This window comes from Odontesthes bonariensis, chromosome 6, assembly GCF_027942865.1.
Source record: "Odontesthes bonariensis isolate fOdoBon6 chromosome 6, fOdoBon6.hap1, whole genome shotgun sequence".
Taxonomy (NCBI): domain Eukaryota; kingdom Metazoa; phylum Chordata; class Actinopteri; order Atheriniformes; family Atherinopsidae; genus Odontesthes; species Odontesthes bonariensis.
Window position 1 is genome coordinate 11,719,142 of NC_134511.1, and position 23,312 is coordinate 11,742,453.

General features: G+C 43.1%; 3 protein-coding genes and 1 long non-coding RNA gene across 4 annotated transcripts; 2 read left to right on the forward strand and 2 right to left on the reverse strand.

Annotated features, from left to right (window-relative positions):
• Nucleotides 1–314: 314 nt before the first annotated feature.
• Nucleotides 315–10,393, forward strand: vsig10 (V-set and immunoglobulin domain containing 10). The gene is made up of 8 exons (XM_075467404.1): nt 315–724; nt 817–1,125; nt 3,318–3,572; nt 5,508–5,792; nt 5,923–6,039; nt 6,191–6,203; nt 8,727–8,869; nt 8,961–10,393. The coding sequence occupies exons 1-8, from the start codon at nt 673–675 to the stop codon at nt 9,053–9,055; spliced, it is 1,269 nt and encodes a 422-aa protein (XP_075323519.1). The 5' UTR covers nt 315–672; the 3' UTR covers nt 9,056–10,393.
• Nucleotides 10,236–11,492, reverse strand: LOC142382004 (uncharacterized). Its single transcript, XR_012769913.1, has 2 exons — nt 10,488–11,492; nt 10,236–10,368 (listed from the first exon to the last, which is right to left on the reverse strand). It is a non-coding gene; the product is annotated as an uncharacterized LOC142382004 (long non-coding RNA).
• On the forward strand, nt 10,823–16,293 carry wsb2 (WD repeat and SOCS box containing 2). The gene is made up of 9 exons (XM_075467406.1): nt 10,823–11,073; nt 11,313–11,481; nt 12,768–12,970; nt 13,054–13,185; nt 13,687–13,787; nt 14,251–14,447; nt 14,634–14,723; nt 14,810–14,926; nt 15,725–16,293. Exons 1-9 carry the CDS (start codon nt 11,034–11,036, stop codon nt 15,936–15,938), a joined length of 1,263 nt encoding a protein of 420 aa, XP_075323521.1. The 5' UTR covers nt 10,823–11,033; the 3' UTR covers nt 15,939–16,293.
• rfc5 (replication factor C (activator 1) 5) lies at nt 16,256–21,971 on the reverse strand. Its single transcript, XM_075467407.1, has 11 exons — nt 21,816–21,971; nt 20,232–20,296; nt 19,681–19,817; nt 19,478–19,557; nt 19,278–19,351; nt 17,857–18,016; nt 17,623–17,704; nt 17,376–17,505; nt 17,043–17,120; nt 16,676–16,730; nt 16,256–16,569 (listed from the first exon to the last, which is right to left on the reverse strand). Exons 1-11 carry the CDS (start codon nt 21,860–21,862, stop codon nt 16,464–16,466), a joined length of 1,014 nt encoding a protein of 337 aa, XP_075323522.1. The 5' UTR covers nt 21,863–21,971; the 3' UTR covers nt 16,256–16,463.
• Between the last annotated feature and the right edge of the window lie 1,341 nt (nt 21,972–23,312).

A 23,312-nucleotide genomic window follows, 5' to 3' on the forward strand; every position in this document is an offset into this window, starting at 1 on the left:
GATAATTTACATTATATTGTACTATGATGATATAATTGTATATTTGTTTCATCTGAACAAATTCAATTAGATGTCTGTTTTTTTGCCACAACTTCAGTGCATTGACGAATATACATGCTGATACAAAATTGTATGAGCTACTAAATTGTATTTCTTAAACTACTACTACTTCTTTCTTAAAGACATTACTGCCGGGTATTATGTGGTGAGCTCACAATTCGTCAATTAAAAATAACGTTACTGCACCTTTAAGTAGGTGAGTTCTGGGTGTGGTTTAATCGTACCGACGTTTCCGGACCAGCGTGCTCCTCCTGTAAACAAAGCACGTCCGGTAAATCTGCTGCAGACGCACAGAAGTGGCACATCATGTCAAACTGGTCACCTGTACAGGTGTAATGGTCGGTTTTCCCTGGTTTATAATGGGCGTACTGGTGCCCGCTGCAGCGCCGCGTGTCACAGCCAGGCTCTCACAGGTGGACCAGCCGAACAGGTTTTAGACCAGAAAACCTTCTGTTCACTTACTTCTGACAGGTTTTAGACCAGAAAACCTTCTGTTCACTTACTTCTGACAGGTTTTAGACCAGAAAACCTTCTGTTCACTTACTTCTGACAGGTTTTAGACCAGAAAACCTTCTGTTCACTTACTTCTGAGGGCGATGTAGGAAAGTTATCATGAATAAAGTCGCAACTGTAGCTCTTCTACACCTGCTTTTGTCTGCGTCAGGTGAGTTAGAGCCTCGCGGGTAAATCATAACGTCGTAATAATATCTCGTGCTCTTTTTTTTAACTCTTCTTCTCTCTTTTTTAACGCGGCAGGTTCGGGTGACGGCTCCACCGAAACGGCCCTGACAGCCGCGCCGGGCGACGTCGCTCTACTTCCGTGTTACACAGTCGGAAACGTAACACCGACTCTGACAACATGGATGAAAAATGGACGAGAAGTCAACATGAGCGACGGCGTTTCAGTTAGTAGCCCTTCGCCCGCCGGACGGCGACTCTCCGTGCTGCATGATGGGAGCCTGAACATCATGGGGGTGATACCTGGGGATGAAGGCAGCTACATGTGCGCCTCCACTCTGCCAGACAACAGCAGCTTTCAGGCTCATGTGCTGCTTCAAGTAACCAGTAAGTGGATACTCATGAGCCCGGTGTGATGATGAGATGTACCGGTTACTGAAACAACTTCTCTACAAAACTGGTTCTTCAACATAACTGTCAGGCAGGTCACGTGACAACAGGTGATCTTTTTTTTTCTGGGTGGGAATGGTAGGGCCCATATTTAATCAGATTCCATCAGGAATCGGGTCATCTCTCAAGGCTTTAATGAGTTCTTTTCAGCTGGTTGAGGTCTGGGGTCGTAAGTTCACCCGACAGAACTAACGAAGAAGTCGCTTCCCCTTTAAAGACAAAAATATTTTCTGTCTGATGTTAGTCAGAGGAAAATGCAGACTGAAGAAAGGACGGGTCTGCTGTTTGGAAAGAATGAAGCCACACACTGTGTGTGTGTGTGTGTGTGTGTGTGTGTTTGTGTGTTTGTGAGAAACCAGCATGAATGCATGTTCCAAAAAAAGGTGGAAAAAGATGCCAACAAAAATGGTTTGACTGCTTTCACTTAGCGTAAACAGTCTAGAAGGAGCAGCATTCCACGTGTGGAGGTGGCGACTCAACAGGCTCTACGAAACTCTTGGAATACCAACCTGTGGCAAAAGTGATGGAATTGCCACACCTGAGGGCTGTTTATTTAAAAAAAAAAGAGGGGAAAAAAACAACAAAAGACAGATGTGTCTTAAATCTGGTCGACCTGTACGCGTCCTTTTTTACAGGCTTCGCATTTTGGTTGCGCTTGCTCCGAATTGTACACACAGCTGACCAGGAACACCCAACATGGTTTTAACTGTAGACTCATTTACTATCTATCTATAGATGTGTTTTTATAGGACTTTTTTTGCTCTACCTAAACTGAAACAAAGCTGTATGTTTTCTCAGATGTTAGATTAAGCAGTTTTACACAATATCACACAATAGTGGTGACTCTTGGTGGGGGTTTTAAATGCTCAGCGTATCTTTTTATTAATTGGAATTGTCCAAATGATTAAAACAAACTTTAAAAAAAAAAAAAAAAGTCATTCAGAAATGTACCTTTGATATCCGAAAGGATCAAAACTGTTTTCCAACTGAAAGTGTTTTGTACAGTAAATTTGCTCGTATACAGTTTCTGAACGTGGCTTCGGTTTAACTTTCGTTATTTTGCGATAAACCGAATGATTAAATCCCAAAACTTCCGAAACCGTGGGTTTGTGTTGTCAGAGTAACCGGCCTGATTATTAGCTAGCTTTTGTAATAAATGGATAAAGTTGATCTAAATTTGGATACCCATAATTCCACGGGGTTAGAATCGGTTGTATACAAAGCGTTTGAAAGCTTCACACAGGGTTGTGATCAAATCTTCCATTTTATCTAGGATACAGTCAGTGTGTATCTACATAATTTTGAGTTATAATGAATCAGGATCTTGTGGAATTTAATTTTTATTTTTTATTTTTTCAGTTGTCACCAGTGTCGCAGACATTTTCTGTCACCTGCAGCCTGTGTGAAAGGCATCCAGAAAATATCAAGGCCGCAGCGCATGTGTTTTAAATGGCTTTGATATTTTCCTCTTTGGGATCAGGGTAAAAACTTTTTTTTAAAAAAGCAGCACTAAACAGCCTTTTAAAAAGCTCTAGCAGTGGAGCTTCTGCGGGCTGAAATTTCATCCAAAAATCCCACTTCCTCCCTCCTGTTTGTTTTTTTTTCTTTTGGGTGAATTAACAGAGGTGGGCGTTGAGCCACCCATATGGCCCCCTGCGCCCCGGATGAAGGGTGAGATACGCACCACTCCTCGATCACCAAAAGAGACGAGGGACATCTCATCACAATGAAACAAAGGGTTAAGGGCGAGAGGACGAACTGGGATTGGGGCCCGAGTGGGCTGATGTACAGGAAAGATTGAAGATGTTGCTCTCAAAGAATCTGCTGGACAAAGCATTTAACTGTGATGTTACCATAATTACATCTGCGCGGCCTCTGCAGCATTCCCTGCAGGGTTGGGGCTCTTTTGCAGTCATGATGAGTGAACTCCCTGACTGCTGAATGCACTTTTTTTCTTTTTTTCTTCTTTAATTACTTCCAGCTGTAGCTCAAGAATTTCTGACATGAAAACAACACTGTCTGCTTTCATCATTTTACTTGCTAACCCTAAAGTGCTTATAGGCTACAAACGAAACTAGAATCAGATTGGACATTTGGACTAAAGATATTGTGTTTTTTGTCCTGATCAGATGTCCCGGACACACACCCTGACTGTATGTATGTACCAGCACAGGACCCCTCGCAGGTCCAGTTCAACTGCTCCTGGTTCGGAGCGTATCCCCCGCCCAAGCTGCGCTGGGGGGAAGATGGCGCCTTCCAGGTGACGAACACCCTGTCTGTGACCATGAACAGCTCCCTGCTGTCCGACGGGCAGACCATGAGGTGCACGGCCCAGCACCAACTTCTCGGCCCCGGGACAGAGAAGTCCTGTTCGTTAACCCTCAGTAAGCATGTTGTGGTGAAATGAGCCACATTATAATCCTGAGACGTGCAACTACTGAATATTTGATGCGTTTCCACTTTAAAAGCCACAAGACTTTTCACTGTGAGCCTCCAAGTAATCTGGTGGTAGATCAGGTTGGCGGGAGGGACACTTTACTCGGCTCTGACTGGTTATTTTGGGGCTGAGCATCTCAGTTAGTCATACTGTACAAGCAGCTCGTGCTCACAAAGTGCTCCGATCGAAACTTTGTCACAATTTAAGACTTGAATTGGTACCAATTTACACAGTTCTCACCAAAATACATCTGCTAAAGTATTTTATGAATGAATGGCAGAATATTCTGGCTTTAAAGTGAAGGCCGTCTTAAAGGCTAAACTGTTACCCGCATAGCAATCGTGATATTGACGTAACCCAAACCATCAGCAGGTTGTGTGAGGTATGTCAGAAAATACTCCTCGAATGAGGAAGAGAATACAATGAGGAAAGCATATTTTACTGGTTCCTGTTCTAATCTGCTCCGTCTCTGCAGTGTGAAGTTAACCTTAGTACGACAAACCCAAGAAAACCGATTCAGTCTGCTTTCTGTATGAAGTGAATTGTAGCCTTAATGCTATTTTTGTCTAGATTTTAGATTACATATGTTCTATTTTATTAGACTTTGAGTCTCAAACACAGTTGGTGTCGTGCTCTTGATGTCGCTACCCGAGCAACTCGTGACGTAAAGGTCATTACCAGGCCTTTGTCAAACAGTGAAGTGAAGTGTGTGACATGTTTGGGCAGCTTTTATATCCTCAGCCTTCACTGACGGGTCTGAAACCCGAACATGAGGTGTGTCTGGATTAACCTCTTGCTTGTATGTACAGGGAGGAATGATATGACCAGTGTTATGCGCCTGTGGGCACTGTTTGAACAATTGGATGATATCATTTAGTGAATGAGGTTTTAGTAAAAGAAGTAAAAATGCTACCTGTGGATGAACAGAAGTCCCAGTTTCAGTGTTAGGCCTGGAAAAGACTAGCTTCCCTCGAATCAATGTAAAACTATGAAATGTTAGCTTTGGACTTCAGTTTTTTATGCCGAGAATGCAACAAAATGTATCTACCATAGGGCTGGGCGAGTTAACTCGTTATTATTGCGTTAAATTGTTAATTATTTAACGCAGATAAATATTTTATCGCGCATTAACGCAGGTTTTATTATTTATTTTATTTTGTAAAAGTCTGTTGCTGTCTGCTGCGGAACCAGAAAATTAAGTAATTGGCGGATCCACCAAACATGGAGAAGGGTACGGAACTTTTACTCGGCCATTTTCATTTTAAAGTTCTTCCAGACGGAACCAAAGTCATCTGTAAACACTGCCATGTTGAATTGTCTTCTCAGCGTAGTAGTTCCAGTCTAAAATATCACTTAAAGGCAAAACACACAACTGATAGCAGCAAGTCATTCAAGGAAACAGACAGTGGAGCGAGGCTTCTACATAAAAATGCTGATGTTTGCACAACAAATGCTATGGCACTTTCATTCATATGGCAGCACATTTAGAATAAAACTAAATGCTAAAAGCTATACACTACTTTTGAATTCATTTTTGGATTTTGCGTACAAATGCGATTAATCAGGGAAATCATGTGATTAATTAGATTAAAAAATTTTAATTGTTGCCCAGCCCCTAATCTACCAGTGAAGTGCTGTAAACGGATCTTCTTACCATTAGGATGTGAGCAGGGACCATCCCTGCTTTTTGGAAAGCATCAGGACACGCCCACTTTGCCATCTCCCTGTTTTAAAAGCTTAACAAATCACCTTCTGGCCCTGCATGGGGGGTTTATTCCCTCTGCAGCTAATTGGAATAAATATGTGATCTCTAACTGTACTAAGAGTCTTTTTAGATTAATGATGTTTAGAAAAAACTAAAAGTTTGTCTCTTTGGCCCCAGAAATTCCGTACCCCGTGGGTGAGCCGCTGGCTACGGCCCTGGAGGCGACCAGCGTGACTCTAACCTGCAGTGAGACCACGTCCTTCCCCCCCGCTAACACGGTGTGGAGAAAAGGGCTGCAGCACGACAGCATTGTGTCCGGGTCAAAGTACGTCCTGTCTCAGGAGGGCCTCGTCTTCAAGCTGACCATCCTCAACGTCAGCCAGGACGACCAAGGCGTGTACTTCTGCCACAGCGAGAACCAGCTCGCCATCCGCGAGCTGGAGGTCTACCTCACTGTGAAGAGTGAGTTGAGGATGAGCGGGAAGGGTTCGGGCTGCCGCCGATAGTCTCACAAACAGAGAAAGGCTGATAAACCTGCTGCTCCGCCCTGTTCCTGCTTCTTCTTAACTCTCTCCTGGTGTTTGTTTCTCAGAAGCCTCTTCCGCCTACACCGGAGCCATCATCGGTGTCTTTATCGCCGCGCTGATCGTGGGCTCGGCCGTTATTGTGGCTAAAACACTCTACTCCAGTCGACACAGAATCTGTTTGGGTAACGTTTCTTGTCTCTTTGCAGCAGAAGTCCCAAATGCACGCCGTTCATTCTGTGCGTGTGTATGAATGTGTTTTCTGAAGTGTTTTCTGTGAGAGCTGTGGAAACGGCGTGAAACCACTAATACTGACTTTTTATCTATTTGTTTCAGGAGGAGACTTTGGGTGAGTATCTCACACTGCGTGCTTATCTTTATTACCCTCTACGTGTCCGGTTAACACACTACGACACTGACTCTAATCTAAATCAATCCATCTGTATTTTGAGCTTGAGGTTGCTTGGGTTAGCTCCGCAAAAAAAAAAAACAGCAAACATCTTCAGCCTTGGCAAAGCGTTTATCAGCGGAGACTGTGAGGAACATCACAAGATGATGTTGAAACTGCGTGATTAAACTTTGATAAAGGCAATAAAAAGAACCGGCGCTTTCGCATATGATCTTTAAGCCATTACTGATGCGCCTTCGTTCTCCATCGTCACCATGTGCCAAAGTACAGAGGCAGCGTGGGGAGTTGAATCGATTGAATTGATTCCACGACACCTGCTTGGTGCATGGAAGCACACGTTGATGCGGCGCTGCATATTGGAATTATTTGAATTCAACAGCAGCGAGTTAAAAGATGGCCTTTGTTGCCGATGTTTAAAAAGCACAGAGGTAGTGGGACAATAACGTGGCCGCATGAGTGTAGACGGTGATGGATTCATTGATGGCCTTATTGTATGACAATATTACTCTTGTTTTATGCTCTAAGTGCTATTTTTATTTGTCTACATTTATATCTTTCATATATTTTTATCTTTTTGAAATTTGTATTTCATTTTTTTTCTGCTCTACAAATACTCTACACATAATATGTAATGTTAGCTGAAATTCAGATTAATTTATCGTAACCCTCTCCTTTTATAGAAACTTTTCTATACATTTTAAATGAACAATCATTAACTAAAACATTTATCGGTTAAACGGTTAAGACGCGCGTAAAAACTGTTACTCTTAAAGTGATACTCCGGAGTAGATTCAACCTGGGGTCATTTGAACCGTGATATCCAGCCAAGTAGCCCACCCGCAGTTTTTTCGATATTGGCTGAACATCAGCTGAGTTACTGAGTTATCCCGAATAGCTTCGTACAAGGGTTAATGGATCCTGGTCCGTATCTCCAAAATTACCACACTAAAATCACATGCCATGACACCAAACTTCTACAGTAGTACAAATATGGTCTGTACTCACCAAACGATGCATTTGGAAGTGAAAATAGTCCAGGAGTTTATTATTATCAACACAAGCCTGATAGCTTCTCTGCAGCTAAAGCTGCGTCGACGTCACTTCAGAGAGCTGGGAGCTTCAAAATAAGATGAGGGTGATTTTATCAATGGAGAAACTGAGCAGCCTTGCTTTGTTGTCTACAGTAGTAGATCAACCTTCATCTTATTTTGAAGCTCCCAGCTCTCTGAAGTGACGTCGACGCAGCTTTAGCAGCAGAAAAGCTATCAGGCTTGTGTTGATAATAATAAACTCCTGGACTATGTACAAACTTCCAAATGCATCATTTTGTGAGTACAGACCATATTTGTACTACTGTAGAAGTTTGGTGTCATGGCATGTGATTTTAGTGTGGTAATTTTGGAGATACTACCAGGATCCATTAACCCTTGTACGAAGCTATTCGGGATAACTCAGTAACTCAGCTGATGTTCAGCCAATATCGAAAAAACTGCGGGTGGGCTACTTGGCTGGATATCACGGTTCAAATGACCCCAGGTTGAATCTACTCCGGAGTATCACTTTAAGCGTCAGTTTTACCACCAAACCTGGCTTCCTTTGAGCGGTTTTCCTTCCAAGTCGCACAAGGTGCTCTTGTGAAAGTTTTGTCCCACCGTCTCAAAACCGGTCAGAATCAAACAAAAGTCCCAGTCTGAAGCCCACCCTGTGAAGGTGGGAGAGGCTGCATTATCTCTGTGTTTCAGACAGGATGTGCGTGCGTGGGGCTGGGTGCCACACTAAGAAAAGGGTTACATCCAAGAAAACCTTTAAGAAAAAGATTAAACCATTTGTATCGTGTCCCTTGCACACACAACAGATGTGTGTATATAGCTTGACAAACAGGGAAACTGTTGCACTCATTTTGGCTGTAGACACACAAGAAATAAAGGACTATGTTGGTGTTTCGTACAAAATAAATAACTAAAGCCAGATACTTTGTAACAGCCTTTTTGATTGTTTCAGCCACGACAAGATTCAAAATCTCCATTGAGCTCATCAGAATCACTCATCCTGCATACTGAAACCTTGATTTTTTTTTTTTTTTTTTTTACATCGGTGTTTGCTTGATAGCGTTATTGTACTTTCACTGCTTTTGTTGAAGAATTCCCACATTTCTCAGCCGGTTGCTACCGACAACAGCTGAATAGTCCCTCTCTAAATTATGCACAGGCCTCTTTGGACACATGCATTAAACAAAATGGGGATCTGCTCTAAAGATACTGTTCTCGTGCTTTTCCTGGGTACTTGAAACCTTCTTAAACTTTGTTGGAATGTCCACACTGATGTCTGCAGAATGCCTCTGGCGAAGGACTGACCTGTAGAGTGTTGATGATGTCGATGTCCGTAGTAAAAGAGTATTTGTTATCATGCCCCTTGACAGAGGCAGGTGCGCAGTGATGTCACGGCAACTTTTCTGCTCTTCAGGCAAATAGAAGAGGACCGGGGAGACATGCTGAGTCTGGTGGAGTCGGATGACGAGCAGCTCTTTCAGGACGCCGTCCCCCGGCTGCCGCCGGTAACCAACGGCCGCCACACGACGCTAGTCCAGATACATCGGATGCCATCCAGTATGACCCCATTGTGGCAATTGGCACGTGTTCTTTTGCGTCGTAGTGTTTGGGGATATATAACGACGTCCTCTTTTTCTTTTTCTTCCAGGCGATCACGAGGACGCAGAAACTGCCGACACAAGTCCACAGCAGCTGGAAGACACCGAACAGGCGGAGGAGCCGGAAGATCTTGTAACATTTTAGCTGCTGGCGTTTTTTTTTCTTTTTAGATCAATGTCGTTTTAGGTAAATGCATTTTACTCCCAGGGAGAATGTGAACCGAGGACGCAATCTGATGTCTTTTTGGAAGCTCATTTTTACGATCAATATGTATGTAGCCTACAGCAGTTTGAATGTGTGAGGGTCGTTTGTGGAGTGGATGGTTTTTATTTTTATGAGCACCTCCACAAGCTGCAGCGCACACTGTAAATGACCTCTGACTATCCCCGTCTGCACTCAAACATTTAAAAAATGCGGCAGGGTCGATCAGTCCTCTCTAACTTTGTCTTGTGATGCAAAGACTTGACTCGCTCTCTTCGAATGACTTGAATCCAGACAGATTTGCATGAAATCCGGCCGAGAGTGAGTGGGAGCGTTTGAAAATAAAGGCTCAAATGGTTTGTAAAAATATTAAATTACTGGTTCAACTCAGGGTTTTTTCCTCCTTTCACTTATTTAAGTAATTTCTCGTGAAATGATTCTGCACAGCTTAGGCTGTGATGCTTTTCTTTGCCTCATTTCAGAGAAAGTCGGACCAAAAAAGAGCGAATTTAAGCATCTTTTTCAGACTAAAAAATGTAATTTTTCTTGAGCCAGAAGTGTTCGAATGAAATTCTAAATTAAACGTTAGGATTTAATGAACAGTAGAGTAAACTGAGTGAGGTGTTAAAGTCAGCATCCAAGTTTTATGCCGTCACTGTTGAATCAAACGCACACTTTTTGTACATGCAGACTTGTTTTAAAACTACTTTTTCTTTCTACGTGGCTTTTTTAATGGGCAAATGTACGTCAGAGCATTTGAATAATGTAACATACCGTCAAAAGTAGATCCAGAGAACCTTATCTGCTGGAAAAGTGTGAACGCGAACATGAATAATGTATGCTTTGTATCAAAAACGCCCCGTGCTGATATTTTTTTTTATACGTTCGTTCGGGGTGCTTGTGAAAAAGTTAAAGCCGATGTCCGTGATCACACAAGAATTACTGGCAAAGCCAAGCCAACAGCACTCGCCTAATGCAGCTCGGTGGAAACTGGGGGAGAGAAGTGTAAACCTTAAACCTTTTGTTCATGTTTTAAGGTCGACCCCCAAGCTAAAGATTGTATGACACGACTGAAAACGCTGTAAATGGAACCAAACACAATATCATACAAGGCTCCAGTGTGTTTTTTTTCTGACACTTGTACATTTATTTGACATCCATTATCACTTCTCTCTTCGTGGCAAAATATGTTAACTTCAGCAAAAAACGACCCCCAGGTTGAAGGTGACTGTTGGAGCATCCTTCCAGTTGTTCTTCTGTTAATAAAAACAAAACAAAACACGACTGTTTATATCATTGAATACAGGAAATGAACGTGAACAGCAGCCTTAACACGAATAATTTGAATGAGGTCTTGAGAAAAGGTCCAGCATACCTTGGGACTCAGGTTTCCTCCACATTTCTTTTTATGCTCTTGTCTGTTTGTTTCACTCTGAGGACAGAAAAAAAACTCCCATATATGGCTTCTTTTATTCAAATGTTCAATTTTTTCTTACATGAAGCAGCTCTGCTTCTCTTTCTTCAAACAAATGTTTGCTCCTGCATTCATTATTCCAAAGATTTCTCCAGTAGCACTGCTGGACAGCAGTGAAACAATAAAGGGTGGAAACCAAAGGATTGTTAACTTGTTTTTTAATCTCCTGGGGGTGTGGTTAGGGCCCACAGTGGTTACGTAACAGAGGGAAAACGTGACTACGTTGGGCAACATTGCAGCCAATAGTACCAAGTGAGTCAGCCGTCAGGACATCAGCTGAACACTGCCTTTCGCACTTGTACATTCTTCACATAGCGAACGCTTGATATCAGCAGCGAGGAGAGAAAGAAGTTTTGACTCCGTTTGATACGACGGCTGCTGTCGAACAGAAAAGGGACAAACATTCAGGACGTTTTCCTTAAAGCGAAGAATGAGAAAAAGGCAACGATGTGCTCCACTGACAGCAACGCAGAGCTGCACGCAGCGTGTAAGTCCCATTTCTGAATAATCCTCGAGCCTGGTCGTGTTGTCATCGCAACGCTCCGTCACCAGGCAGCGGGTTCTCTAGTGGGAGCGTTAAAAAAAACAAAACCTACAGGGGGGGGAGAAGCAGCCGAGAGAGGTGAAAGGAGGGTTAAATGTCGAGGGAAAGACCCACAGCCTCTGCCAGCTGAAGCATGAACGTGTCAAACGTTGATTTTGTTCCGTTTTTCCACCCCCCCTCAGCCTCAGACCCGGCGCTCCTGCTGGAGCTAAAGACCCGGCGCCCCCCGTCCCTGCTGGACCTGGCGGGATGCGAGACCTGGAGCGTGGACTTCTCCCCGGACGGAGCCTGGTTCGCTTGGTCGATGGGACACGGGATCGTCTGGGTGGTCGCCTGGCCTCTCGACTCCGAGTAGGTTTACCTGTACATTCAATCCCCCCCACCCCCCACCCCCCCAACGGGACGCATCACGTCACCCTCGTACATTCTGACAACCGTGTGCGAGGAGAAGCGGACCATTTGCGGAGTGGAATATGGGGCAAAACGGCCTTAAAATAACCGCTTTTCTCCAGTGACTGTCACTGGGTCAGCTCAATAATGAGAGAGTTGATATTTCCAAAAGTCAGACAAAATATATTCAACGTTATCTTATGTCCACGAATAAGTGAAATTATGTTTCAGCCATTTATCTGAAATAAAATCGCATAAATGCACAGTGGGCTAAATGTCATTGTGCAACAGAAACACATAATGTTTCAAAAGAAGATATTTGTGAAATAAAAACTACTGGAAGGAAAAAATGTACATCATAAAAGAGCGTATCTTTTAGTGGCTGGGAGCAGCAAACTACTATAAAACTATAAACCTAGTTAACAATTTTACAGTCTCTCTCTCTCTTTCTCTTTTTTATGTGCATGTCACCTTCTTTTACACGATTAATCTCCCTTGATCGGCCCGCTCCCCCTGCAAAGACATGCCCAGTCAGACTGCTAGTCATGCAGCCACCACCTTGACCTTTGAGCAGTGCAAGTGTAGCAATATGGTGGTTGTTGCAGCACAAACATCACGGATAAACCCTCTGAATCTCAGCCTGAGGATCTTAATCAAATACGTGATTTGCCACGTATTAACTACAGCTATTTACTAACAAATGTTGTCTCGGAAGTTATCATATCTAACAGATTCAAAGCACCACAGGTGAGGGGGCTGACTATGATGGAAGAATATGTTGCCCACTCGTCCCACTGCCCACCAAAAGCTGCCTTGGACGAGACTCTTGAGGCCAGAGCTGCTCGCCGTGAAATCTGTGTGTGAATGGCTGCTGAGAAGCATCGCTGCAGTTTAAAGCTGCTGTGCAGTGCATTAACTGGTCAGGCCCTGAAAAGCATACCTTGCTTTTTCTATTTAACTCTAAATGTGACCATAGTTGAACTAACATGCTGTAGACTTGGTCACTGCCAGGTTTACATGCATATAACACTGGTCGTCTTCAGGCTTGGGAAACTGCAGCAGTGTTGATGAAGAAGAATCCAAGCGGGCGTCATTAGCTCCTACTTAAAGAAAAACTAAACAAAAACAACAGAACACCAAGATCAGACCTTGCCAGCATAGTGTTGACACCATTTCTCACAGCGTTGTTCGAGCCGCACACCGCCTACATTTGCTATCTGCATACTTGATGCGGCTCTCACCCACAGAGAAGGTCAGGATGGAGAGACCGACCGAGGAGACAAGAGCTTCAGTTGTGGTCACCCCGTGTGGGGACTCGCCTTCGGCCCCAGACCTCCCAAATCGGCCACGGCGACACGGCCGGCTAAAAAAGCAACAAAAGGGAAGAACAGCCTGCTTCTGGCCACAGGTTTAGAGAACGGGGTGATAAAGATCTGGAACGTGTTGACAGGTGAGGCTTGCGCTGTGTTTGGGAAACAATGCTTGGAGATTAATTTTTTCTTTCCAACAGCTTTTCTTTCTCTGCATTGAAAGGGAATGCTGTATTTGATCTCCACGGCCATGAGGGTGTTATAAGGGACCTGGTTTTCCCTCAGAACGGGACGCTCACGCTCATATCATCTTCTCGGGACAAGACTTTGAGGATTTGGGATCTTGCTCACAAAGGTGCACGGACAGTTGTGTGTGTGCAAAACATGAGAAAATAAGGCATTTTTACTTATATAAGTAATATTTTGTTGTCAAAATTCAATTTGATCGGTTTTGAACTAAATGGCATGAGGAAACAACAGGAGTTTCTGAACATTACAATCAATGTAGCTTCTGCAAACCAGTGTTTTAAAAAAAAAAAAATAGGTTTCCTTTACAGATTTGGCTCTACTACACAATATGCCTGAATCTTATTACTTGCTCTTGATTCATTTCTTTGTAGACAGCGTCGCTCACAATTTACAAGGCTCGTCGGCAGATTACTGAATGTTCCTGCCATCCTCATCATGCATCTGCAATCCTCACCCTGTAAAATGACTGTGAGGGGAACCAGAGCCTGCTTTCTGCTGTCTTATCGCTGCAAACAGCATCTGCACGTGTTCCCTTTCATGTCAGGGACTCGTTATTTCTACCTCAGCCACATTCGGCTCAGTTGGATTCTCTTTTTGTGTGTTTTAGGTAAAAAGGTGCAGGTCCTTTCAGGCCATAAGGACTGGATCAACTGCTGCTGCGTATCATCCGACTGCAGCATGATCGCATCTGTTGGCAGATTTGATAGAGTGAGTTGTTGTTGTTTTTAATCAGGCAGTTACTAAGAGCCCTGAAGGATGCTATTAATACATTTTATGCCTAAAGTGTCAAAGCTGCGTAAAAGCTCCCTTTTAACATTCATTTAGAATCATTTCAACCAGGTAACAAATTATGCAAGAGTAAAGAAAATATTTATATTCAAATGATCTCAGGTTTTTACGATCTCCTATCGGCTCACATTCGGATTACTGAAGTTACATTTATAGACTTTAAGATCACAACAACTCTCAGCGGTGCGCGGTGCGCTTCGGCCCGTCCTGCTGACACAGCCAGAACAACTCTGAGACTCGTATTACTCCATTTTCTGGCACTGCAACGTCTGCAGCTGAGAAGAATGGCTCAAATACAACATCTGTAGTTTTCCAAATGGAAACCAGTCCTCGCAGCAGAGTCGACAGACTCCCCATCACTGCTTGATGTTTCTGTGATCAGATGGTGTGTTTGTGGAGTCTACGGTCGTATACGTTCATCAGGAACCTGTCAGGCGGGACCCATAAGACCTTGTGCCTGCTGTCCTCCTGCGACTTCTCTCCGGACGGGGCGGTGCTCGCCACCGCGGCCTTCAGCGGCTCCAGCTGGTGGATCGACCTCTGGGATCCGTACACGGCGGAGAAACTGGCCACTCTAGCGTAAGTTTGTTCGTAACACATCATTTCTGATACACTTGGAGACAGTGAAAGGCAGAAAGAACTAAAAGTAAAGTCTTTCTACCAGGAAGGTACAGATCAGTTTCAAGCAGGGGAAGAAGTTTGATGCTGGAAGCATGTCTTAAGAGCCTTGTCTTTTTTTTTTTTAAATTTTGTCTTTTACCACAGGGACTACTTCGAAGATTACGGGCAAAACCAAATATCAGCGATACAGTTCTCTCCCAACGGCTTGCACTTAGCAATCGTGACTGATGACAGGTGAGCGGTTTATTAGTTCCACCTCATAACAGTGAATGTTTATCACGCTGAACTGTTGTCTTCAGACGGATGCTTTGTGTTTGCAGAGCTCTCAGGATCTGGGAGCCGGGAGAGAGACGCATGACTATGCAGACCAAGACAGACCGAGACTCCAGTGGACTCTGTTGCAACTATCACCCACAAGGGGGCGTAGTTGCCACCGGGTAAGAAGGTCATCAGTGTTCACCATAATTTAAGTATTTGAACGTGATGCTCTCACTGGCTTTAGAAAGTAAGGTGGGCAGATTCACAGCAGTCAGGATGGAGCTCAGTGAGGAGCTCCTGCAAGTCAGCGAGTACGAAAAACATGCTGCGAACGTTGAATGGTATCAACGACTTATTTAATTCCTCTTTCGTCATGGAGGAGAAAATGTTTAAAACAAATGTTTTAGTTTGAATCCTCCATCACAATCTTATAAAAAAAAAATCTGTGAAAGTGTTTTTAAGACAAATTTCCTACAGGATCGGTACACTGATGCGTTTCTCTCTCCCTCTTATATCTGACTCTCAGAGCTAAACTACACTCCACCGTCATGTTTTTCACCCAGGTTGAAAGCATGGAAACGTCTCTGTTCAAATACACTTCCACATCCATTTCCTACAGGCGTCTAAAATCTCTGCAGTCTGTTGATTCTCTACATGGATACTCATCTGTGCCATTGCCTGCAGCTGTTGGTACAATGAGGATGTTCATTTCTGCATCTTTAACAGCCTTACGTTGTGGATTCATCAGCAGAAAGTAGCTTTTTTTTTCCCCACTGAGGAACTCCTGAACTAAAATTAGCTGAAATTTCGCAGCTGCTCTGTGAACACATCATTATTGGCACCTGACCTTTGGTTGAGGACAGATTTAACTTCACCCTCACCCTTTAAATGACACCAGCCGAGTAAAAGCACTGACATCTGTCTCTGTTCCTCCGGCCACCCTGACCACTCGGCTCTCTCCCTCTCTCTCTCGGCAGAACCAGAGACGGCCACGTGAGGTTCTGGACGGCTCCCAGGACGGTGCCCAGCTTGTGCCACCTGTGTCGGTCCATCCTGCGCCACTCGGTCTCCACGCATCAGATAGAAGCGCTGCCCCTCCCCAAGAGGATCCTCGAGTTTCTCACCTACAGAAACATCCCTGAACGGCTCAAGACCTGCTGCTCCTCGGACGAAGAGGACTGGGAGAGTTAAATGGAAACAGAAGGATGAGAAATGCCTTTTCTGTATCTCATAGGAAATACCTTTAAAGCTTGACCGATTATGAAAACCATCCAGTAATCTACTTTAGATGCAACGCTCTACACTAAAGATCCCATTTATTGCACTACCACTTTAATAAGATCCGTAAACTAAATGCTCACATCATTTAACTTGAATATCACCATTTTATACTGCTAATTTATTGTGTAAATAGAAAATGTTTATGCATTTTTAATTCCTGTGCTCATATTCATGAGAGGAGCGCTGCTGCTGTACCTGCTCGTGTTAGTTGTTGACAGAATATAACAAAAACTGAAAAAGGTTTTATTAAAGTGATTGAAACACATTTACATGTTGGAGATTTATTATTCATCTGGAGCTTGGAATGCAGTCATGTGCTTCGCTTGTTTTTCACTGCGGTATAAACAAAGTGATAGCGATCTGCTGACAACTTGAAATATTTATCTCCCCGTGTCTGTGGTCTGAAACCGAATTCTGGTGACAAGTCGAAGCTGCTTATTTTTGCGAGGCCTCGCTGACCACAAGGTCTCTCACTGCCTGGAACGCTGCTATCATGGAGCTGAGCTGGATCTTTTCGTTGGTTCCTGAAGAAAGCCGGTATCTGAGATGAAACGAGTACAGAGGAATCGTTCATTACGCGGTGATGCCTTATTAATATGTAATGGTGCTTTCACTTCTACAGGAAAAAACAAAAGCGTCGCACTCACTCTACGTCAGCCAACTTGATTAGCAGACCGATCCGAATAGCTGGAGGGAAATCCACTGGAATGGAGAAAACAAATGAATAAATTAAGAGACTACCACAAGGCAAGCCCCAAAAGATTTAACTGGCATTGAAACAGAATTTACTTCCATTTTGACTCAGGCTAAACACACTACACACCACCATTTACTCTCACAGGTGCCACAAAACAACATTCCCCACCTAAAGGATTGAGTGTGTGTGCTAGAGATCTGGTGTTAAATCGTACCAACTAAAAGCACACTGCCGATAAACAAGAGCAACTTGGGTATTTGAAAACAGCAAAGTAAACTGCATTAAAATGGAGACATATAAGTGAAAACATTTGTCACCTCTGTGGATGAGCAGATGCACCTCAGTGAGGATGTCGTGCAGAGCCAAACCTTTCAAAGTCTTCAGCTGGAGGATTTCTGTCACAGGGGTGTTAAAGACTTACAAGAAGACACGCTGAACGGCTGCTGGCAGATGTTTTAGGATTAGAAATAAAGTTCAGCCAAATAATTCCAACACCTCAGTAAATCCTGCGTACACTTCCAACATTTAAACAAGCACTGAGGTCTAAACTAATAGCTATAGACTCTCATATTTAGTAAGTTGCAGAGCAGAAAGGTTCAGTTTATATAGAAGGAGGTGTTTTCTTGAAAGAAAAGGTGGATGAAGGATACGTTTATACGCTGTGGTGAAGTCTTTGTTGAGGCACCAGTCCAGGATGTTGGCTATATCTGAGCGGAGGGGCTGGCCTGTGCAGGTGTACACGGTGTCTTCTGTCACCTTCCCGTACGCCATGTTTGTGCTCTGAAACCACACAGACAGCAAGCGGTCAGGTTTACCATTCTCACTGCGAGGATGTCGAGTTACACATGACAGATACATGTGGCAAACATTTTCTATGCGCTGAGCTTCTGGCCGTACCTGCAAGATGTTGAGTGATCTTCTCATGTCACCCGATGACAAGGCCACAATGGCCTTCATTCCATCTGGAGAGATGTCAATGCTGCCACAAAAAGATTCACTCGATATTTTATTTGACTCGTGTTCATCATTGATACTTCAACTCACACTTCCTTATAAGTAAGGGGGTTATTATTTACCTATAAAGTCAAATGAAAAGCAACATGGAGAAGAAACAGTCCCACGTTTTCTCACCTCTCCTGCTGGACAACGTACTCCAGCCGAGGGATCATCTGATCCTGGGACAGCGGGCCGAAGCGGAACCTGGTGCAGCGAGACTGCAGCGCCGGGATGATCTTGGAGAGGTAGTTGCAGATGAGGCAGAATCTGGTGTTTTCTGTGAACTTCTCAATAACTGAGACAGTGACAGAGTGGCGTTAGAAGGCGCACATTAGATAACGGTCAATGTTCCCTCTAATTTTTCATGTGTCTGGGCATAAACACAAGCTCCCTGAGCACACTGAGGACCACTGGGAGCAACATCAGATGTGCACGCTGTGGCCACACACCTGTATCACAGCTGTTTAAAACCTTGGATCATAGCAAGTTACACGGCTTATTAAAAGAATCAAATCACAGCAGCGATTCTCATTAGTTTACTTTTAATATAAGCGATTTGGCCCACTTAAAATGAAAAAGACAAAAATCTTGTTGTTCATGAGATGTGTAGTATGTTATATGTGAGAGTCATGCTTGCAGCCTTGTTTTGCAGAGTAGATCTTTCTCACTCGAAAAAGAAAAAAAATCTCACCCAGTTTCACCGCTTGTTCTTCTATTTGCACATACTCAGATTCCATCCTAAAAGAACCGAATTTCTTTTTTTACTTTGGCTTGGTGAGTGGATGTGTCGCTGGCGCTGCCCGTTCGTTTCGCCATGATAACTCCTAACTCCGCCACACTGTTGTTAGCTAGCTACCCTGCACACCGCATTTGGGCAGGGCACATATGCAAGCACCATCAATGCTCTGATTGGCTGCATAGCGTAAGTAAACCGTACTGTATCATTGGCTGAACACCTGTCACTCACTGCATTACATTGAAAAATGGTACAGAAAAACATTAGGTCTGGTATTAGATATTAATTAATACGTTTATGGTGAATTTTATTTTATGCGCTACATAGATTTTCTTGTGCGCGGAGAATGTGCGAGCAGTGCGCGATTGCGCAGGCGCGCAGCTTAGAGGGAACATTGATAATGGTGTCTTTTATACATATGAAACTGTTGCTTTTAAATGACCCTTCAGTGAAAAACAGGCATCACCATCAGTCCGCTGATGGGACTCCTTTTAAACAAATAAATAAATAATCTACGCAGTTTTTTCTTGGAACTTCATGTCTATTTGTAATGAGGTAAAGTAGCTTGTCGAATTTTTTTTAAAAGACATTTCAGTGTTCATTTAATACTTCCAATTTTCTTCAGTTAATTGGGGAGTTTTCTTAAAATCAGCCAAGAAGATCGATGAATGTCACGAAAACATTGCTGTGTGCATTTATTTTTCAGATCTGTGTTTCAACATCATAAACAGATAGGCTTATTCACAAGCAGCCAAATTGTGGCTGCTCAGTGAGCCGTGCGGCACACAGTGGGCGACACCCCGGCGAACAGATGGCTCACCTCGCCGCAATGCATTCTGGGCATCCTGGGTCATGGCATCAGCCTCGTCCAGTATGACCAACTTGAAGCCCTTCCTGGAGGACAAGAGGGGAAGGCAAACAGGAAGCAACTTACAGCAACTTCTGTTTCAGTTATTAGCTGAAAACGTAAGAGCTTTAAAAACATTCTACAAAGACTGAATAACTGATTCCGAGTCTCACTTGAAGATGGTCCTGGTGCTGGCGAAGCTCAGAACAGCACCTCGTACAACATCGATACCTCTGTCATCTGATGCATTTAGCTACAAAACAAAGTTAGACCAATTTCAATATAATATTAAAGAGCCATGAAGTCTAGTTTTTCAACATTTGAAACCTTCAAATCCCAATAAACCAAAACCTGGAAACGAGGATTTGCATTGTACCTCCAACACCATGGAGTTGAACTCCTTTTCCTTGTAGAGCTTCCTGGCACAGGCGAGAATTGTGGAGGTTTTGCCTGTACCAGGCGGGCCGTAGAACAAGAGGTGGGGAAGCTTGTCCTCACTGATGAACCTCTGGACTGAACAGATGAAAAGAGGTTATATGTAAATTTAAATGTATTTTATTTATACAGCCCTTTACAAACAATCCTTACGATGTACCAAAGTGCTTTGGGGTAGCGGACCGTGTGGATGGCTAGATGACCACTACTCTTTGAGTTCAAAAAGAAAAGGGACATTTTCCTGAACAAAAAGAGAGGCAAGGGCAAGGGGAGGAGCTATGATTGGGCCCTAGTGTCACTGGCAGGCAGCAGGAACAGTCATCACTACACAGATATTCCTACAATGGTTTATTAAAGGCCATTTATAGCTATTTAGATATAGATACACTCCAGCTATAGATATCTGGAGTGTGTTTGTAGTGCACCTTGCAGGCTGAGGCTTCAGGAGGGAAGATTACACCACACATTCATTCCTGCACTGTGCATACTTACTGGTGCTCAGAATGTCTTTGTGCGAGATTAATTCATCAAGAGTTTGCGGTCTGTATTTTTCAACCCTGGAATACAAAGCAGACACATATCAAACAATCGTGTTTTCATCAGCACTAAATACATTAGACCGCTTACTGACCAATGCTTTGGACACGTCCAAGTTTGGGATGCTGTGTTGCATGGAAATACAGAGCCAATTCAATCATTTACAAACAAATTAACAAAACATTCACAACAGAACAGAAAACCAATCAAGAGAGGCACTTTTCCATTTTATGAAAAATATCAGCTCATCTTGAATTCGACGACAGCAAGTTGGGACAGGTCCATGTTTACCACTGTGTAGCATCCCCTCTTCTTTTAACATCAGTCGGTGAACATCTGGGAGCTGAGGAGACCAGCTGCTGGCAGCGCTGTCCACTACCTGGACTCTTCTACTACAGAGCCATGCTGTTGTAATAGATGCAGTATGTTGTTCAGCATCGTCTTGCTGAAACATGCAAGACCTTCCCTGAAAAATTCCAAATCTAAAATCTGCGAGTACTGTTCAGCGTTGATGGTGCCTTTCCAGTTGTGCCACTTCCTAGTTTCATGGGCACCAACACAATGCCGATAACCAGCCGAATGGTCCCTCTCCTCTATAGTCCGCAGAACACGGCCTCCATGACTACCACCCCCCATCTCTTGTGCACAGAGATGTCTCCAGCACTTGAATCTTTTGATTAGATTATGTTCTGCAGATGAGGGAATATTCAAAGCCTTTGCAAATTCTGAAATGGCGCCACAATTTGCAGATGCTGACTTTTTGAATCTTTAAAAATTATTTTCAGATTGCTGGACCTTTGCCCATCTTTACTTCTGAGCAACTCTGTCTCTCTTAACTGCTCTTCCTATACCCAATCATATACCGACCTGTTGCTACTCAACCTAATCAATGACACATTGTCCTCCATCTGTTATATTTATTACTTACTTTTCCAGTCTTTTGTTGCCCCGTCACAGCTTATTTTGAGATGCGATGCTGCCCTCAAATTCAAAATGAGATCATATTTTTAACATCCGACACGTTTTCTTTGCTCTATTGTGAATGAGATATTAGTTAGCGAGAATTAAAAACCATTAGATTCAGATCTTAATAACATTTTACACACCGTCCCAAGGTTTTCTTATTTTTTTAGACTGTAGTTACTTTAAGACAACACTAAAAGATAAGCAGCTTCTTAACCTAGAAGTCATCTTTTGAATACTGCGTTGAAACTAATTTGCAACCGTGTTATAGGTATATGTCCATTTCAAATGGCAACATGTATACAGTTGACGACTTGAACGATGAACACCATGGGTTAACTGTCAACGAAACAAAGCCCAACTAAATAAATGCACACAAAGCTCACAAGTAAATAGGCATTTTTACGTCTATGTGGACGTATCAAGTATCTTGTAAGGATTTCAAAAGCTAACGTCAGTGCGCCGAAGACGTGAGTCTTCTGAGACAAGCGGCTAGCTTTGACAACCTTATAGTGACCATGTTAGCTAGCTAGCAATACCTAACGTGCAAGTGATAAACATCAACTTTCAGCTCACCATGGTAAATTCCTGCTCTGTAACCGTGCTGTAGTTGTAGACGCCATATGTCCCGTCAACTGTGAAATTACGACAAGGCGAGTTAAATACTTTGAGGGCTTATGTTGCTCCGCTCACTCTTGATGCAAGCCTTCTCTGCCGCGCTCAGTAACTAAATGTACGTCATACGTCATCGCGTACAACCAATAAGATACATCTATTTGCTTTCCCTATGGGCGGGATTATGGGGACATTTGCACACTCTAAAAAAAAAAAAATCTGTTTTTACCGCTGCAATAATTACACACACTTTATCCCATGTTACACATTTTATACACGATCATATTTTTGGTACACTTTGTTAATACGTTTCTGGAACAAATGCATTTTCATATGATTGAAAATAAATGATATAACCAGTGTGGCTCATGGTGTTTTAACTGTGTTTAGAAGTAGGCTACTGCTGGCAGACTTCTCGGCAGATGACCATAAGGAAAAATTGTATGGTGCTGTTGTTTTAAAGCCTATGGTATTTTACTTTAGATCTATTTGACTTAGATTTAAGAAAAATAAAGTCTGTCCATTCCCCTTCTCGATGCACTGTACCCAAATAGGACCTTTTTTGCATTGCTATTCATCTTTGCCAACCTAAATCGTCAAAATCAGCTTTTCTGTGGTGTGTGTCCATGTGTGATTTTTATATGCAGCATGTCATACTTGCAGTTCTGTGTCGATCGTTATCCATTTGATGACAAAACACACAAAATAAAACAAACAAATAGACAAAAACGAGGATCCCACGTGTGATTTCAACAAATTCCTTACAGGTGAAGCTTACAACCTTTTTGGATTGTGACCTCTAAATGAAGCTGTGTCTTGACCAATGGTCTTGGACACCTCATCATGGATTAGGGACCTGAACTGTGAGCTGTCCTCCTAGCATTGCTTCATTTATAAGATGCTTTAAGGGCACCTGAAACTGGACATTCTTACTGAAGAGGTACTATTTGTATATGGCATTTGTGTCTACTACACATTATGAAATTCATGCTGCAGTAACACAAATTATCCCCAACGTGGGGTAGATAAAGTCTTATCTTATCTCATCTTGCTTCTCAAATCTTGTGTCACATAAACACGTTTATCAGATTGCTTATTACTCTTTTCATTTTTCAGGTTCATCTTCGGATACCGACCCCCATGATAGTCTAAGTTGTAATCTTGTCCAGCTCTATTTGTGCTACTTTAATCAGGCCGCTTTACAGAGACCAAGATCTCTTTTGCAAGCTTGAATAAAGGCAACTGGACCAAGAAAATAAGTCTTTTATTGAAGCTCTTTTGGAATAAATAAGACGAGGACTAAGGCAGCCAGTCAAACAGGGTCTGCAAATCACAGGCAGACATAATCAACCAGCACAGAGAGCTTTAAAATATTTAGAATTAGTTCTGTTTCTTATGAAGGCCTGGACACTGAAGCCCACTGCAACTCAACTCTGATCTCGCGAGAGCGGCCCCTCG

Bases quoted from the DNA above. Each gene is read 5' to 3' on its own strand.
- vsig10 (XM_075467404.1), top strand. From the start codon at position 673: ATGAATAAAGTCGCAACTGTAGCTCTTCTACACCTGCTTTTGTCTGCG. The intron at 1,126-3,317 runs GTAAGTGGATAC...TGTCCTGATCAG, and splicing joins TGTGCTGCTTCAAGTAACCA to ATGTCCCGGACACACACCCT. The intron at 5,793-5,922 runs GTGAGTTGAGGA...TTTGTTTCTCAG, and splicing joins GGTCTACCTCACTGTGAAGA to AAGCCTCTTCCGCCTACACC.
- wsb2 (XM_075467406.1), top strand. From the start codon at position 11,034: ATGTGCTCCACTGACAGCAACGCAGAGCTGCACGCAGCGT. The intron at 12,971-13,053 runs GTGAGGCTTGCG...CTGCATTGAAAG, and splicing joins GATCTGGAACGTGTTGACAG to GGAATGCTGTATTTGATCTC. The intron at 14,927-15,724 runs GTAAGAAGGTCA...CTCTCTCGGCAG, and splicing joins GGGGGCGTAGTTGCCACCGG to AACCAGAGACGGCCACGTGA.
- rfc5 (XM_075467407.1), bottom strand. From the start codon at position 21,862: ATGGCGTCTACAACTACAGCACGGTTACAGAGCAGGAATTTACCATG. The intron at 17,705-17,856 runs GTGAGAAAACGT...TTTTTGTGGCAG, and splicing joins TACGTTGTCCAGCAGGAGAG to CATTGACATCTCTCCAGATG. The intron at 17,121-17,375 runs GTATCCTTCATC...CCCCTGTGACAG, and splicing joins CTTCACCACAGCGTATAAAC to AAATCCTCCAGCTGAAGACT.